The 17,536-nt window shown below is 37.1% G+C and overlaps 1 protein-coding gene across 1 annotated transcript; it reads left to right on the plus strand.

Annotated features, from left to right (window-relative positions):
• Positions 1–558: 558 nt before the first annotated feature.
• LOC141427290 (uncharacterized) lies at positions 559–15,650 on the plus strand. Its single transcript, XM_074086594.1, has 6 exons — positions 559–642; positions 8,081–8,120; positions 10,588–10,691; positions 12,545–12,628; positions 12,964–13,061; positions 14,068–15,650. Exons 1-6 carry the CDS (start codon positions 613–615, stop codon positions 14,243–14,245), a joined length of 534 nt encoding a protein of 177 aa, XP_073942695.1. The 5' UTR covers positions 559–612; the 3' UTR covers positions 14,246–15,650.
• Positions 15,651–17,536: the final 1,886 nt, after the last annotated feature.

The following is a 17,536-nucleotide window of genomic DNA, read 5'->3' on the forward strand; positions in this document are numbered from 1 at the left end:
AAATTGTAAAATCATTTAAAATTACGTTTTTATTCAACTCCGTGTTCCCAACCGGAACATAGGGGTACTATTGTTATTATTATGTAGGTACCCGTTAAAAGAAAATTTGTATTTTACCTGGCAGGTTTTTTTTCGTTTTTTTTTTATTTGACTGGATGGCAAACGAGCAAGTGGGTCTCCTGATGGTAAGAAATCACCACCGCCCATAGACACCTGCAACACCAGGGGGATTGCAGATGCGTTGCCAACCTAGAGGCCTAAGATGGGATAGCTTAAGTGCCAGTAATTTCACCGGCTGTCTTACACACTGGCTGCTGGCTGTGTTGTTTGGTCTCAAATTTCCTTCAAAAAAGTATTTTCTTTTGAATTAGTTAGGATGTTAGTATTCGTAAAAAAAAATTGTGCAGAAAATACGACAGTTGAAACGCTTCGCTTTGACTTCTTTGTTTTACCATCACTGAGCCCTAAACTCAACTCAGTTTTAATGAGGAAAATAATGCATTGTTATGTCATATAAATACATAATACAACTAACGTTTCAGTCATATTTATCAAGTCTCTCTTAGGAGTGGAAGCAAAAAGTGTGACATAACCGTATATAAACCAAATAAAATGGTGTACTTGGCTTTTGTCCTTATTACGGTAAGTTATTTTTTTGTTTATACACCACACAAGGATTTCACATAAATATAATAGAGTCTATTTTTAACCCTCGACGTAGCAGGTGTTATAACTTGTATTGACCACGCAGTTGAAGAGGTAAAATATTTTTTTGAAAAAATTGTTTTCATGCGAACTGGAGATGTTTTTTTATTTTATTTACCCATACCCTATTATTTTGCGATTTAAGGATCCATTTGCAAAATATCAAGCACTAAAGTGGTAATTTTTGATTAAGTGAAGTTTTCAAACAATAATCAAGTGTGTTTAAACGTGAAAAGATAAAAGGCAGACAAAGTTACTTTTGCATGTAATTTTACAGTCTGTTCAGTATAGGAATGGACAGAAGGAAAATGGCCTCTGCACTGTCGCTTTAGGAAGTCATTTAATAAATTGCAATTTTTAAGTGTACAGCCCAAACTTAATTCTAATTAAAATATCGAAGACATCAATATTACTTTTATTTATTCATTGATTAACTGTTGCCCACGACTTCATTCACATAGAATTCGTTTATTGCTATCCTGCGGGAACTATGCAATTTTTCGGGATAAAAACTATTCTATGTCCTGCCCCGGGACTTATTATACTTTCTGTATACCGAATTTCATTTAAATCGGTTCAGCGGCTAAGACGTGAAGATGTAGGTAACAAACAAACATACAGATTTACAACTTAGATATAATATTAGTGAGATTAACTTTGCTATTTTTCATATCATTATTTAAAAATTGGTCAAGTGCGACTTGGACTCGTACATGAAGGGTTCCGTAAACAGTTCAGTAAGAGTTTTTCTTTAAATTCTTCTAATATATATTTATGCCCTGTTACCAAAGTACTCGTCAAGACGACAAACTAGTCCAAACTCGATGCGGTCGTGTCGTTTATCACAGAGTTCCTATGGTCACCCGCTAGCTTTATCATCAGATCAACTCCATGTTATAATAATATTGCATTGTCATCCGATTTATACATGCGTGTAAAATTTCAGCTTAATCGGTTGAAGATCCACTTCAAATTTGAGTTGAAAGATTCCACCTGACCAAACATAGTTTACATTAGCTACACTGCAAATAAATGTGCAATGCTTGTAATTACAATAAGTTTTTGTCAAAAATTTGTACAATAAGTTTTTGTTAAAAATGTTAATTAATAAGTTTTTGTTACAAATTTCATTTTTAATATAAGCTTTTTTTGCCGAATGTACTTTTTGTTGACTGTACTGTTTGCATTGTCGTCTAAACTACTAAATTTCAAGTCGGTACTATTAACTATTGAGGAGTTCCCTCCTGCAGAGACAATCCTGGCAAGACCACTAAGATCTCACTACCAGATTATTGTATCGTCACCAAATTTACATAAGTATGGCAAATTTCAAGTTGATCGGACCACTGGAAGTGGGTCAAATTTAGCTTCCAAGATTTGACCCAAATAAACAATAAATAAATAAATGAACAAACAGGGCAAGCTAAGGAAAAGCTTCTAAAAATATCGCCGAAATGTAAGCACTTGTGCAAGTATTTCGAATAAAAAACAATTTGAATTCTCATCCTCTTTGGTTCTGGCTGTTTGCTTCTGAAACCATTGCCCGCGCCGCGCCGCGCGCGGCTCAAAAAAAAGTTGTCAGCGCGGTTCATTCGCGGGAAATTCGGCGGACTTCGTATGTTGTGTAATCAAATAATAAGAAGCTCGACTAGTGTGAATAAATTTTAAACTGTATTATAAACCTTGTAAATAGTGATAATTACTTAGTATGATTTTTTGAATGTAAAAAACAATACGTAAACATAGTGATTAATACGGTGTGGATTTGGCGAGCGCGTTATCAAAGTTGGCTTCATTGAGGTTTGTGGTTCATAAATTGCTTTATTAATTTTGCACAAAAACGAATAAACTACACAATCAGACAGTTTAGAAGGTCGAAACCAAATTTGTGATTCAGCCAGCTGTAGTAGGTCGACAGGTTTTTCAAGTTCCTCTATTCTGGATAAAGTATCTGCGACGACATTGTTTTTACCAGAGATGTGTCTAATGTCAGTGGTAAATTGTGAAATCAGATCAAGGTGGCGAAATTGTCTTGGTGAGCAGTTTGATTTGTTTGATGTAAAAGCGAAACATAATGGTTTATGATCAGTGAATACAGTGAATACTCGCGCTTCCAGCCAATGTTGGAAATATTTAATGGCGTTATATATTGCGAGCAATTCACGATCATAGGGTGAATACTTCTGCTGTGCTGGACTGAGTTTCTTAGAGTAAAATGCCAGAGGCTGCCATGCGTCTCCTTTTCTCTGTTGCAGTACAGCGCCTAATGCTGTATCCGAGGCGTCCGTGACAAGAGCGAGATTTGCATTGCAGTCAGGATGTGCTAGGAGAGCTGCCTCACATAGACTTGATTTGCACTCTAAGAAAGCGTTCAAAGTGTCGTCCTTCAAGTTAATTGGATGTGATCCTTTTACAGAACCAGTCAATAGTCTATTCAAAGGACTTTGAATTTCAGCTGCTCGAGGAATAAAACGACGGTAAAAGTTGATCATTCCTAAGAATCGTCTCAGTTCTTTGACAGTCTTGGGTGCTGGGAATGATTTTATAGCTTCAATTTTGCTCTCTAATGGTTTCGTACCTTCAGCAGTGATGTGATATCCGAGAAATTTTACTTCTGTTACTCCGAATGTGCATTTAGCAGGATTTATGACGATACCGTATTCTTTTAGCTTAGTAAACAGTTGCCTTAAATGATCTTCATGTGTTTTTTCGTCTTTAGAAAATATCAGAAAATCGTCCAAATATGTAAATACGAAATCTAGGCCTCTTGTGACTTCATCGACAAAACGTTGGAAGGTTTGGGCTGCATTTCTGAGACCAAATGTCATATAAGGAAATTCATATAACCCAAATGGAGTAGTAATAGCCGTTTTTTCGATGTCTGTAGCGTTAACTGGAATTTGGTTATACGCTTTAACGAGGTCGATGGTGGAAAAAATTTTGCTGTCAGCCAGGTTATGTGCAAAATCATGTATGTGACGTATGGGATACCGGTCTGGAATGGTTCGAGCATTCAGTTGTCGGTAGTCTCCACAGGGTCTCCAGCTCTTGTCTTTCTTTGGAACCAGATGGAGTGGCGATGACCAGGGGCTTAACGAAGGTCTTGCAGTTCCACTCTTGATCATAGACTCAAATTCTTCCTTGGCTATTTTGAGTTTGTCCGGCGCTAGCCTTCTGGGTGGGCAGTGAATCGGTGGGCCATCAGTAGTTGTGATGAAGTGTACCGTATTGTGCTTTATTTCCCGATGAACGCCAGGAGGACGAGTTATTTCAGGATAATCTCGAAGGATGTCATTGTATTTTGAATCTCCATAGAGTGTCTTGACAGAAGATATAGTGTCCGCCGCGGTATTAGAAATGGCTGTTATTGAAAGTGCCGTTGTATTGTCTAGCAGGCGTTTGTTTCGACAGTCGACAACTAAATTGTAGAAAGATAGGAAGTCGACGCCAATAATTGCCTTAGTGACGTCAGCCACGACGAATTGCCATCTAAATTCTCTTCGGAGACCAAGATCCAGGTTGAGTTGTGTATAACCATATGTGCTGATTGTAGATCCATTTGCAGCGAAGAGTTGGTATGCAGTTTTAGGTCGGTATTCGCGAAGTTCAGATCGTGGGAAAACACAAAGATCGCTTCCTGTATCAACGAGGAATTGCACTTTTGAACGTCGATCTGTGACGAATAAGCGACCGGGACTGTGACAATCGCTGGTCGCCATTAACGATTGCCCGGTGCGTTTCCCGAAACAAAGTCGCACGGCTTCACGCATTTCGTTGCTAGCGATTGAAATTTGGAATGGTACCAACATACTGGATACTTGCGGTAGCTTGACTGCGAGCGGCTGTGATTGCGGCCTTGACGTTGGCTCTTGCTGCGACTACGATATTGCTGCGTGTCTCTGCGTCTTGATTTAGAGCGAGATCTTGTTTGCATCTGAGTCGATAAAGCGTGCACTTGTCTGGTAAGCTGGGCAATCTGGTTAGCCATCAGATCCATTGCAGATGTTGCTGAGGTACTTGCTATCTGTTGCATACCGGCTAATCCAGGAGAAACATCCCAAACTCTGTCTGCTGCTTCGGCAAGTTCGTTCAATGATGAGTGCGGTTGCGAAGTAGTAAGCACTTGGATACTTAGCGGCAAGCGACTGGTCCAAATAGCCTTCAAGATGTCCTCAGGAACGTTGGGACCGGCAATATGTTGAAGGTGTCTCAAGAATTGCGAGGGTTTTCGATCGCCTAGCTGCTCATGCATTAAAAGCTTTTGCAACTCCTTCTCTCTTGAATCTGTCAGTCGTTTTATAAGTTCACTCTTCAGTTTTTCGTACTTATTGGTTGCGGGTGGGTTAACAATAATATCTTTAATTTCCGCTGCGTATTGATGTTCCAAATGCGAAAGTACGTAGAAAAATTTCGTGCCGTCGGACGTTATGTTAGACAACGCAAACTGGCCTTCTATCTGGGCAAACCAAACGGCTGGTTCTTGTGGCCAAAATGGTGGTATTTTTACTCCAACACGAAATGTTTCGTTGCGAATGGAAAAATTGTCGTCATTTTTTTCATGTTCGACATCTGACATTGCGTTGGAAAATTCGTCTTTGTTTGTCGACATTTTTGAAACGTTTTATTTGACTCACGATTTGTGTTCGGACCTTGATTTTACTTCCAAGAAAGGCTGCGTCTTTTTTCCAATCTAGGGCGTCACCAGTTTAGAAGGTCGAAACGAAATTGGTGAGAGAAAATATTTTATTTACGATATGTCGAGTATTGACGGTTGAATTCAAACAGAAGACAAAAGTAGATATGGCAGATCTCTTGTGCGGCTGCGCGAAATATATTTTCATATTCTGGCGTCAGGTGGCGCGGCTGTAGTGTTTCTACATCCATCTATGATCTAAGAAAGATACTGGTCCTAAATATTCTGCCTCTACACTTAACGATTAAGATATCGGAATTTTGGGAGCGCTAAAGTTCGCATACTCATCGCTAGTCATACCGTATTTTTTTTTTGCGAATCATCGTTTTTCATATTTTTTTCCCACTGAAACCTTACAGTTTTCTGAAACTTTTAAATAGTCATCTTATACCAAACTGTAGGTTAAGTTTATTTTATAACAATTCTGAACAATTATTGGATTTAGAGAAAAAATTGTTACGACTAACATTACATTCGGACTTCCAAGAAGTATGCGAGCCGATACGGACCCCGGGATTTTACATGCATACATCTTGATCCCTGTATGGGTGACACTCTTTCCGGCCCGGATAATACCGGGATGGAAATACCGACCCTGTTTTTCGTGTACACGACCATAGAAGCTCCTGTCAGTTTCTATGAGCGTGTATCACGAACTTAGGTATTCCTAAGATCCAGCTATCTGCACAGCAAATACGATGGCAAGACATTACTCACTACACCTGTATAACTATATAACCAACTAGCTTTTGTCCGCGGCTTCGCCCGCGCGGAATTCGGTTATCGCGCTTCGGGAATAAAAGTAGCCTATGTCACTCTCTGGCCCAAAAACGATCTCTATGCTAAGAAAGACGGACAAACATACCTACAAACACACACTTTTGCATTTATAATATTAGTATGTATATCAAATCCCGTGTATAAGCCGTGATGGCCTAGTGGTTTGACCTGTATATGGTTACATAAATAAATAAATAATAAACCCCGGCTCGCACCTCTAAGCCTTTCAGAATGTATTTGCAAAATTATTACTTTCGAAAATCACGAGCTTTACGGTGAAACAAAACGTCGTGAGAAAACCTGCGTACGAAGCCATTCAATGGAGTGTATGAAGTTCCCAATCTGGGTCCGCGTGGGAAGTACCGCCCAACCTGTAACTTGCAGTGGGACCTATATAGGCCGAGACGAGACTATAACTATATTAACCCGTTGTGAAATCAGCCGTCACATCATTGATCTGACATTGCACGCTCACGCTAATTGAGGACGATCAAGTTGAACATGAAATCATACTTTCCCTTCAATACCAGAAATTTGCAGGTGGTAGGACCTTGTGCAAGGTCCGCCCGGATTGCTACCACCATCTTGCTCGTTAATCCTGCCGTGAAGCAGCAGTGCTTGCACTGTTGTGTTTCGGCGTGGAGAGTAAGACAGCCGGTGAATTACTGGCACTTGAGGTATCCCATCTTAGGCCTCTAGGTTGGCAACGCATCTGCAATCCCCCTGGTGTTGCAGGTGTCTATAGGCGGTGGTGATCTCTTACCATCAGGAGACCCACTTGCTCGTTCGCCATCCAATAAAAAAAAAAAAAAAAAAAAAAAAGAAATGTACTAAAATACAAACTGAAACATAGATGCACAGAAAAACCAGAAAAAGAAACCAGCGCTGGGAATCGAACCCAGGTCCTCAGCATTCCGTGCTGCGTGCTATACCTCTACACCATCACTGGACAGAAGTACAGATACAAATTTCTCCTATGCACCAAATATCTCATCTCGTTTGTTTTCTAATTTAGTTCGTATAATAATAACAAATTTTGGAGTTAAAATAAAAAGTACTAAAAACCATGAAAATAATTTTCTATCAGTCTGAAGTCGGTGCCTCAGCACTCTCTGGCCCATAAACTATCTCTATGCCAAAAATCACGTCGATCCGTCGCTACACACACACACTTTCGCATTTATAATATTAATATGGATTAGCAATGGCCGCGATAGTCTAAAACATTGTGGTAAGTACGAAGATAATTTGAAACGGACATAGGATAGTTTTTATCCGGAAAAGTTGTACAGTTCCTGTGGAATCGCGGTAAACAATAGTTATTTGTGTCACAAGGGAGCAAAATGGTGTATTTACGGCGAGGGCATACATTGAATCCAGAATGTAGCGAAGGATTCTACAATAGAATCATGAGCGTAGCGAGGGATTCTAAAGTAGAATCCTAAGCGTAATGAGGGATTCAAGTGTTAACGCCCAAGATGAAAATAATTTTGCTCCCGTGTGGCTCATACAACTTTTCACACCGAGCATTAAGAAACTTGAAAAAAATATATCTAAATATCATTAAAGAACAACCAGCATAGAAAATAGCGTGGCTTTACAATTATCAACTTCAAAAATTGACATTTGCAATAAAACACTTAGAAAAGCCTTGAACAGAAAAGTTGCACTTTGCTCCCTCTCGACAGGGAGGAAAAGTTACTTTTCTGAAGGAGAGGTGTGAAAAATAATTTGCCGACAAAGAACGGGAGTAACAGTTAAGTTAGTAGGCAATTTTATCCCGGAAGGAGAAGGTATTCCTGGGTAATTTGCACTTTAAACAAATTAAATTGGGAGGAACAGCTCACAGATTAGCTAATTTTTTAAATAAAATAAATACTTATTGTTTTTTGTTTGTTTTAGGTGTCAGCACTAGCTACCCTCAACAACGCAGAACCGACCGGTAAGTATTATATCAATTATAATCCAACAATCCAGAATTATTTAATTAAATTAGAAGCCGTGGTGGCCGAGTGGTTTGACCTATGGCCTCTCAAGCAGAGGATCGTTGGTTCAAACCCCGGCTTGCACCTCTGAGTTTTTCGAAATTCATGTGCGGAATTACCTACATTTGAAATATACCACGAGCTTTACGGTGAAGGAAAACATCGTGAGAAAACCTGCACAAACCTGCGAAGCAATTCAATGGTGTGTGTGAAGTTCCCAATCCGCAATTTTTTTTTTGCGTTTAGTGCGTAGTGTATAGCACGTGGCACGAAATACCGAGGACCTGGGTTCGATTCCCAGCGCTGGTCTTATTTTTCTGGTTTTTCTATGCATCTATATTTCAGTTTGTATTTTCTATATATCGGTAGGTCTGAGCATAGCACCTAAGTAAACTATTTTTCATACGCGGTCGGAGTCGCGGGCAACAGCTATTAATCTATAAAGAATTGATTAATGAATAAATATTTTCTACAGCCGTGGTGGCCTAGTGGTTTGACCTACGGCCTCTCAAACAGAGAATCGTGGGTTCAAACCCTGGCTCGCACCTCAATTTTAGAAATTCATGTGCGAAAATTTACCACGAGCTCAGTGAAGGAAAACGTGAGGAAACCTGCACAACCTGCGAAGCAATTCAATAGTATGATGTGACTGTATGTGTGACTTCTCCAATACGCACTGGGCCCGCGTGGGAACTACAGCCCAAGCCCTTTCATTCTGAGAGGAGCCTGTGTCCAGAACATTTATACAATGGGATGATGATGATGATGATTTATCCAAGACCCTTAATGAACTAAAATAATTTCCTTGCTCACCCGCGACCTTACGATAGCTAAGCTTATGCAAAATATGCGTGTTCATGCAGTTCCTCCACCTCCACACTGTAAGAACACACACTAATCACACAAACCTATCTATCACCACCACCACACTACACTGACGCGTTTCGAACTCAAACAGAGCTCATCTTCAGAGTGACACAACCGTACACCATGCTACCAGTTGTTAGACTAACGAACCACAACCACCGTTTTAACTTGTCACTGTAACTCCCCAAGTACCCACATACGTTTTATGAAACAAAACAAAACTACCCACAAATTATTAATAAATTTTTAACCGTCCTTCAAAACTACCTTGATTTTTATTTATTTACTGTCAAGGCATGCGCGTCAACGCGTCAGTGTAGTGTGGTGGTGGTGATAGATGGGTTTGTGTGATTTGTGTGTGTTCTTACAGTGTGGAGGTGGAGGAACTGCATGAACACGCATATTTTGCATAAGCTTAGCTATCATAAGGTCGCGGGTGAGCAAGGAAATTATTTTAGTTCATTGATATGGACCTCCGCAAAGTAACGCCTGATTCAATAAATTATTCAAGACCCTTAAGCAAGGAGTGCATCGTCAGTTACATCGACCTCGTCGGTACGTGATAAATCCAACACATTGCAAATCATGTCTGACTTTCAAGGTAGTTTCCTGTTTAAAAATATCTGTGTGTCAGTTTTTATATGGGGAAAACCAGATATCACTGAATAAACATTTTACACAGAATAGACAGAATAGAGTCATGACTGAGTGTGGGAAATTAAAACGCAATAAAGAAATAAGTAATAGAAAAATAAAAGTAAAACCAATTTTTAAACCAACACTACTTAGGAGTATTACATAGAAAAACTCATTACATTACACAATTTATATGATATAAAAGCTTGTCGCGAGCTTTACTTGTTTACTTTATTATTTATTTTATTTTATTTGGGGCATCAACATCAAAGTAGCAGTAAGGGAAGTAGTGATATTTAGGCCATACGAATCAATTTGACCTTAGCACGAAAAAAATACAAAAAGGAGAGGAGTTAAGACGTCATGTATTTTTTTGAAGGATTATTATTTTGTTCTCAAACCTAGTGGGTCGTATCTAATGAAAGGGCTTACTAAGCCGATTCTAAAAATATATCACATCATTGTATTTATTTCAGTCACTTTTTTTTTAATTAAAATAAAAATCATTTTCAAAACATACCAAGTTTAGGCTCCGCCAGATATGATATGGTTGAATCATTATTTGTAAAATATACCTAAAATGATATATATGTAATAGTCTCATGTCCAACCCCAAGAAAGCATAAAATATTTATTCGTAAAATGTACTTCAATAATAATGTCTTTGGCAATGGATGTGAATACCTACTTTGTACAGACAGAAGGTAAAAATGTCCTAGCGTTGACATGCAAATGCCCTGTAGATGACACTTTGCTCTCGCCTCTATTGCTGATAACATAAAATTAAAGATGTCAAATACTGGGACAGTGACCAGCACTAGGACATCTACCTTTATATCATTGAAAAGAGCACGAAACGTCATGTTGTATAAAGACATTGAAAAATGATCTGTCATAAAATATTCGTGTTTTTTTTTTCAGAAGAACTAGTCGTGCACCACGCCTGCGAAGGAGAGACATTCTGCGCTGTTAAACCGGAAAACTACCCTCAGGATGCGATCGACAGAATCCTGATACGGAACTTGGTAATTATTTCATTAATTAATACTTTTTAATACACAGCTGCCACGTCCTGTTCACGCGCTTTATTCCACGAAGAGTACTAAGAAGTGTTTGGTCATTCTGTTATTAATGCGCACACGTTTTTTCGTGTTTTAAGGGTTCGTTTATTCAAACTCAAACTCAAACTCACAACATTTATTGACAAGAAAAACACACTACATCACAACAAAAACACAGTAAAAACATAAATAGGAAAGAGAAGAAAATAAGAGATATTGTGCTGTAGTGTGATGCCAAAAGGACTCAGCTCAGCATATGCCGTAGCCCTGTAACCAGAGCTGCAGCGCTGGTTTTCAGCTGAACCCCGGTGAGTGTGCACCCACGTAACCGAACGCGTAATTATTGCGGGAAAAGAAAAAACTATATATTATATTATATATATATATATAAATCATGACAAATATAAGAATTATAAAATACCTATATACATATATATGCGTGGAAATTTGTACAAGAGGATTTAAAAATAAAATAAAAGAGTAGCAATAAATTCAATAACGACAACAATAATAAGTAAAATAAAATTAGGGACGCCTCAAGTAAGTTGGAACAACTCGGCCACCAACAGGTTGTTCTTTTTGGTATTCAAAAAGATGCTTCTTTAGCTTTAATTTAAATGTGTGTTTGCACATTGGTAGACGTAGAGGTGGCGGCAAGTTGTTCCAACACCTGGTGGCCGCATACTTAAAACTACCACGGAAGGCAGCTGACCCATGCTTTGGCATACACAAAGGCCCGCTCACCACACTTATTTATTTATTCATTTATATGTCATGTTCATAACATTAGGTGACATATTATTAAGTAGTATAGGTACATGCACAACACCCTGATAGGGTATAAAAATGATAATCCTTAAACTATACCGAGCAGCAAAAAATCTGGCCTATATATGTATGCAGTAATAAATAATTTTGAATGGAGAGTGGGCCAAATTTTGTGCCGGTGAGTATATTTTACTGTAATAATAAAATACAATAAATATCTAATATATCGTTTAAAAATATTATTTAAGTTAGCTAGTAGATTTATTATTTAGTAGTATTTAGCTCTTAGGTATATGATTGTATTTTATATTAAATATAATGACCCGGATAACTCACGTCTTAAATCGAGGTCGCGTTGCTCCGAAGACGAAGGGCTACGGATTAGCCCGAAACATGTCGAGCTAAACCCGACTTAAGACGTGAGTTATCCGGGTCATTATATTTAATATGAGTGAATCTCACGGTAGTTTCATGTTCAAAAATGATTGTATTTTCTATAAGTTTATATTTTTAAGGAAATAAATTTATTGTTTTTATATATCGTTTACATCTAATAATATACTTATGTGGTTTTAGTAAATTACAGTATTCATCAATGAGATGTAATTCTTTTTGAACAATGCAATAATCCAATCCATCCATCCCAGCCTATATACGTCCCACTGCTGGGCACAGGCCTCCTCTCAGCACAAGAGGGCTTGGGCCATAGTTCCTACGCGGGCCCAGTGCGGATTGGGAACTTCACACGCACCATTGAATTGCTTCGCAGGTTGTGTAGGTTTCCTCACGATGTTTTCCTTCACCGCAAAGCTCGTGGTAAATATCAAATGTAATTCCGCACATGAATTTCGAAAAACTCAGAGGTTCGAACCCACGACCCACTAGGCCACCACGGCTTAAAATCCAATAAATTACAAAAATATTAAATGGCCACCAAACAAACATTTTTATTTAAAATTGCCAACATTAACATGTATGAGACAAAAGGACCTGAAGAAACCCCCTTTTCGGCTAATTAACAAATTAATCTAATTTTGATCTGTTTACAGCCTCATCTGCACAGAATGAAACGAGAGGTGATCGAACCAGCACCTGCGAACCCCGAAGGCAACTGCGGGGTAACAAAAGCAGAGGTAGGCTTTGCATTTTTTATTTGTTAATAAGAATAAAAGAAATTCAAAGCTTTTTGGGAATTTAACCTTAAAGGGGTGAATTAATAAGGGATGAGATGTGTTGGTGCAAAGTTTTGGAGATAAAAGGAGGTTTGATACATTTCTGCCGAAATGAAGTTCTGGGAAAAAGCTAATTTATTTGTTATTATGAACTAAATATTTTTTACTTTATTGTTATTTGTGATTATTTGATTTTGTTAATATATATATTATCAGAAATTTATCAACTGCAACGCTGTAATTTTTAGTTGATTAATAAATAAATAAATAATGATAACCCCCTCCTATTTTTCCAGATGATCTCACCATTCACACTCAGAAGCACAGATGGTGTTCCTAAAGTGATCGTCCAGTCCAAATGGTTCAACCAAAAGGTCCCTCAAGTGCATTGCAAGTAAGTTTTTAATTTATTTTTAACTAAAACCACTCTAATTAATTAATGGTGGTGTTATTATAAATGTGAACGATTGTGAAGATGTTTGGATGTTTGTTACTCAATCACGCAATAACGGCTGAACAATTTTAAATTTAATTCGGTATACAGATAGTTTGTGTCGCGGGAAAGGACATAGGAAAGTTTTTATCCCGGAAAATTACATAGTTCCCGCGGGATATCGATAAACGAATCCTACGCGGACGGAGTCGCGGGCAACAGCTATTAATCAATAAAATTGAAAAAAAGCTTGAAAGGTTGCCTGGAAGAGATCGCTCTTAAGCGATAAGGCCGCTTATTCTTTAACTTTTAATTTTCTTTCTGTGTACCTATTTTCTGTATCGCTTACTAAGTATTTCTGGTGTACAATGAAGAGTCATTGTATTAGGGGTCTTTAAATTAAAACACGAGTGTGGGTTTATGAAACGTGGCGTAGCCGAGTTTCATAATAGGGTCACATGAGTGTTTTAAGGCCTAATTACGTACAGTTGCATACAATATTTTATCTATTAGTATATCCATACATTAAATCCTCTATCATGTGTTCAAGAACCATTGAGAATGACCTGCATTAAGATTTCTGTATCGTAATGACCATTACGATACAGCCGTGTTCATAATAGAATCCAATGTCGTAATGCTGGTCATTACCTATGGCTTTTGAATGCATAATTGAGGATTTACTATATGGGTGTAGATAAAAGCTTGTAAACAAGCATCATCAGAATTAGTTCACCTATAAAAATGCATTCAATTGAGAACCTCCTCCTTTTGTTCAAGTCATAATATAATTTACCGACGTTCAAAGTACACTTTTGTCATAACACGTAACTAAACTAACTTTTGAATCAAAAATTCCAATGAACAACCTGTCCCACTGACCCAGGCAGTCGCAGGCGCAGGATTCAACTTATTTTCGGTTTAAATTGTAAAAAAAAAATTGATATTAATAAGTTTTTTGTTACAGAAAGGAAAAAGGTGAATGCTTCTCGAGATACACATTGGATATCATCGGTGTTAAAATTCAGTGCCAGACAAAGAAACTGGTATCATCTATAGTGGTGTACAACGCCAATATTAAAGAGTTTGAGACAGTAGATACAGAAGTAGACGTAGATTGCGCCTGCGTTGTAAAAAATGAGTAACAATTATGTACAAGGCCCACGTCATAGTGCTGGTCACAGTCCCAATAGTTGTCATCTTTAATTTAATGTCATTAGTATTGAGCATGCTAAGCACTAGGACGTTTACCTTACAGTTAAATTGATAACAAAATACACAATAGCGTTCTTCTTCTTTTTGATATAATGCTTAATATAATGTGGGCGATATTTTGGGTTGCCGTTTTCTTTGGGGCGGTGAAAAAAATAATTGTAATTGTTTGATTAATTCACATGGCATACGACTATACAGCACTTGCTCAAATGCTCAAATCTTTACATTATCTTGTTGTATTTGCAGAAATGAGCAACAATAGCAACAAAATATCACTAATTTTATACTGTACTCTGTATTTTTTTAACATAGTTGATCTCAGGTTGAAACACTAGCTAAACTACACAATAATCCAACTTTAAGAAACATAAAAGATCATAACAGATTTACTTTAGCCACAGATAAAGCCAGATCTTTATGTTACCCAAATGACTTTTGCAATTTGAAAATGTGATAAGCACGCTTATTTATGTCACAGACTCTTAAAATGTGATATGCTCGCTTATTTATGTCACTGACTCTTTAAATGTGATAAGCACGCTTATTTATGTCACAGACTCTTAAAATGTGATATGCTCGCTTATTTATGTCACTGACTCTTTAAATGTGATAAGCACGCTTATCTATGTCACAGACTCCTAAAATTACACCTTTCTTTAAATTCTCTATTACGAAACAAATTACAAATATAGCTAGATTTCTTTTTAACTTAGGCCTGTCATGCCATGTGCCTTGATCAGTGACAATTGCCGACTAAATAAGCTACGTTATAGGATAGCGTAATCGCTGTACGAATTTCTTATCAGAATCTGCAAAACTTTCGATAGTTAAATTTGTAATACCTATAGTCACAATATGAATAGTATTATCGGAGTTTCCTTATTTCTCAAAATTGTATTTAATAAAAAACTCAAAGATTAAAATATAATTACATGTATAACAATAAGCATTAAATTGATAAAACTACATATCCTAAACTTAAAATACTAAAAATTTATTTACTTTCCGCCTGACATCTGTTAACAGATCTTGCCTAGTGTAGGAGCCAGTGTAATTTTTATAACAGTAGTAAATTTTTGAATTGAATCGAATTGAATAATCTTATTAATTGGATTATAGTCGAAAGTCCAAAATCCACAGGACTATCGATAGTTCAATCTATTTCTAAGACTATATAGCTCACTTGTTATAGAGCTTGTCTGTTTATAATTATTACACTAGTAACCAAAATACACAATACATAGTATTATCACAAACAAAAAGTATAATTACTTGATGGGTTGTATAGTGCGCAAACACGATGAGTCAATTAAATATTATTATATAGCAAATGTACACCTTGTTTCATTATTGCAATTTCTTAACATATTTATACGAGGAAATCATAAATAACCCACTTTGGTCCTTCACTAGTACATGAGAACGACAACTACACATCTATCTATGTGCGATACATGGATTATTCGCTATATTTCTTCCTTTGGTGGAACTACTGGGCCGCTTGCCGTTTGCCGTTGTAGACGTCCGATTTTTCACCGGACAACCGACCGTTTTTTTTTGCCGGACTTGCAGTATTGTATGGCTTACAATGAATGTGTGTATATGCACCGGACACTTGTCCGGCGACTTAGACATACAACACCGCAAGCCCGGCAAAAAAACGGTCCGTTGTCCGGTGATACAACGGACGTCTACAACAAGCGGCCTTACCATTCCTTTTTCACTTTTGCTCCTTTACAAATTCCTTCCATCTTCATTTGTAATGAATATAGTGTATATAAATTTGCAGTACTTTCATTAAGTGATTATTGGGAGGGCGCGAAGTACTAGGTGGGAGTAATGAAATCTATCGCAGCGCTCATAATGGCCAAAAGAAGAAATAATCTAGGCTCTGTCATCTGTCATACTTATATGAATCTGTCATTAACAAAGCAATTTGTATAGACTTTAACTACCTAATTTTAGTAATAGATGTTTGTGTTATGATGCGAGCTTGAATTATTGAACACTGTCCCTGTTTTGTTCTTAATTCCTCTTATCTCGGACATGTCCAGCAACAATTTTCCTTATCAAACAGTTTGTGGTTGAAATTTTATATTGAATGATACTCACAAAACCGGTCTTCAAAATGATACTCATTTTGATCTGAAAACGATATTTAATTTATTACTAGCGATATAAGAACAATTATTTAATTTTACTATTATTCAAAGAAACCGAATGAAAAGATAGCTTTATCTTTTCGTTTTACAGTAAAAGTACAACTAAACATAAAGTAAACAAACCCTGACATAACGAAAATAAAACATACGTTTTGAATAAATTTTACTTACCTCATATAATTTTAATGACCAAATTATTAATTTACAACCTTTTGTCCACCCAAATACCCATTAATTTTGTATCACATTAATTTTGTAGCCAGAGCCAATACAGAAAAATATTAAATGTTAAATTTGAATTAAGAAAGTAATTAGAAAATTATACAGTTATTTTTTTAAGGTAGGTAAGTAAGAAGTAAAATGTGAACGATAATTTTGTGACTATGAGCCTTTACGGTTTTCGAATATAATTTTTAGGGTTCCATAGTCAACTAGGAACCCTTATAGTTTCGCCATGTCTGTCCGTCTGTCTGTCTGTCCGTCAGCGCCTAAGCTCGAGACCGTTAGTAGGTACTAGAAAGCTGTAATTTGGCATTAATATATATATCAGCCACACCGACAGTGATAAAATAAAAAAGTAAAAAATATTTACCTCCCATAGACGTACAGTGGGGGTGACTTATTTTCCTCGACTATTCAATGATCTGTTTGCGAAATATACCTACAACTTTAAAGTGCAAATTTTCATTAAAATCGATCTTCCCCCCCCCCTCTAAAATCTAAACTGTAGGGTGGGAAAACTAAAAAGTAAGTCAGAATGGTAGGAAATATATCAAATTTACAAGGAAAATTATAGGGGCTATGATTGCTTGAGAATTATTAATAGTTGAAGAGTAAATAGCAGCCTAAGGTATAAATTATGTACCTAAACTTGAAAGATACCGTACACAATACGAAATCCTTAGAAATATATTACCTACTTGATTTTTTCGTAATGGCTACACGGAACCCTATCCTCAGCGAGTCCGACACGCTCTTGGCCAGATTTCTTACGCGTCTGATTAAATTTGGAATCAATAGACAGTGAAATTCAAACAATCAGTAAACTTTTGCGCCACT

The sequence above is a fragment of the Choristoneura fumiferana genome, chromosome 4 (assembly GCF_025370935.1).
Source record: "Choristoneura fumiferana chromosome 4, NRCan_CFum_1, whole genome shotgun sequence".
Taxonomy (NCBI): Eukaryota; Metazoa; Arthropoda; class Insecta; order Lepidoptera; family Tortricidae; genus Choristoneura; species Choristoneura fumiferana.

Bases quoted from the DNA above. Each gene is read 5' to 3' on its own strand.
- LOC141427290 (XM_074086594.1), top strand. From the start codon at position 613: ATGGTGTACTTGGCTTTTGTCCTTATTACG. The intron at 8,121-10,587 runs GTAAGTATTATA...TTTTTTTTTCAG, and splicing joins CAACAACGCAGAACCGACCG to AAGAACTAGTCGTGCACCAC. The intron at 13,062-14,067 runs GTAAGTTTTTAA...TTTTTGTTACAG, and splicing joins GTCCCTCAAGTGCATTGCAA to AAAGGAAAAAGGTGAATGCT.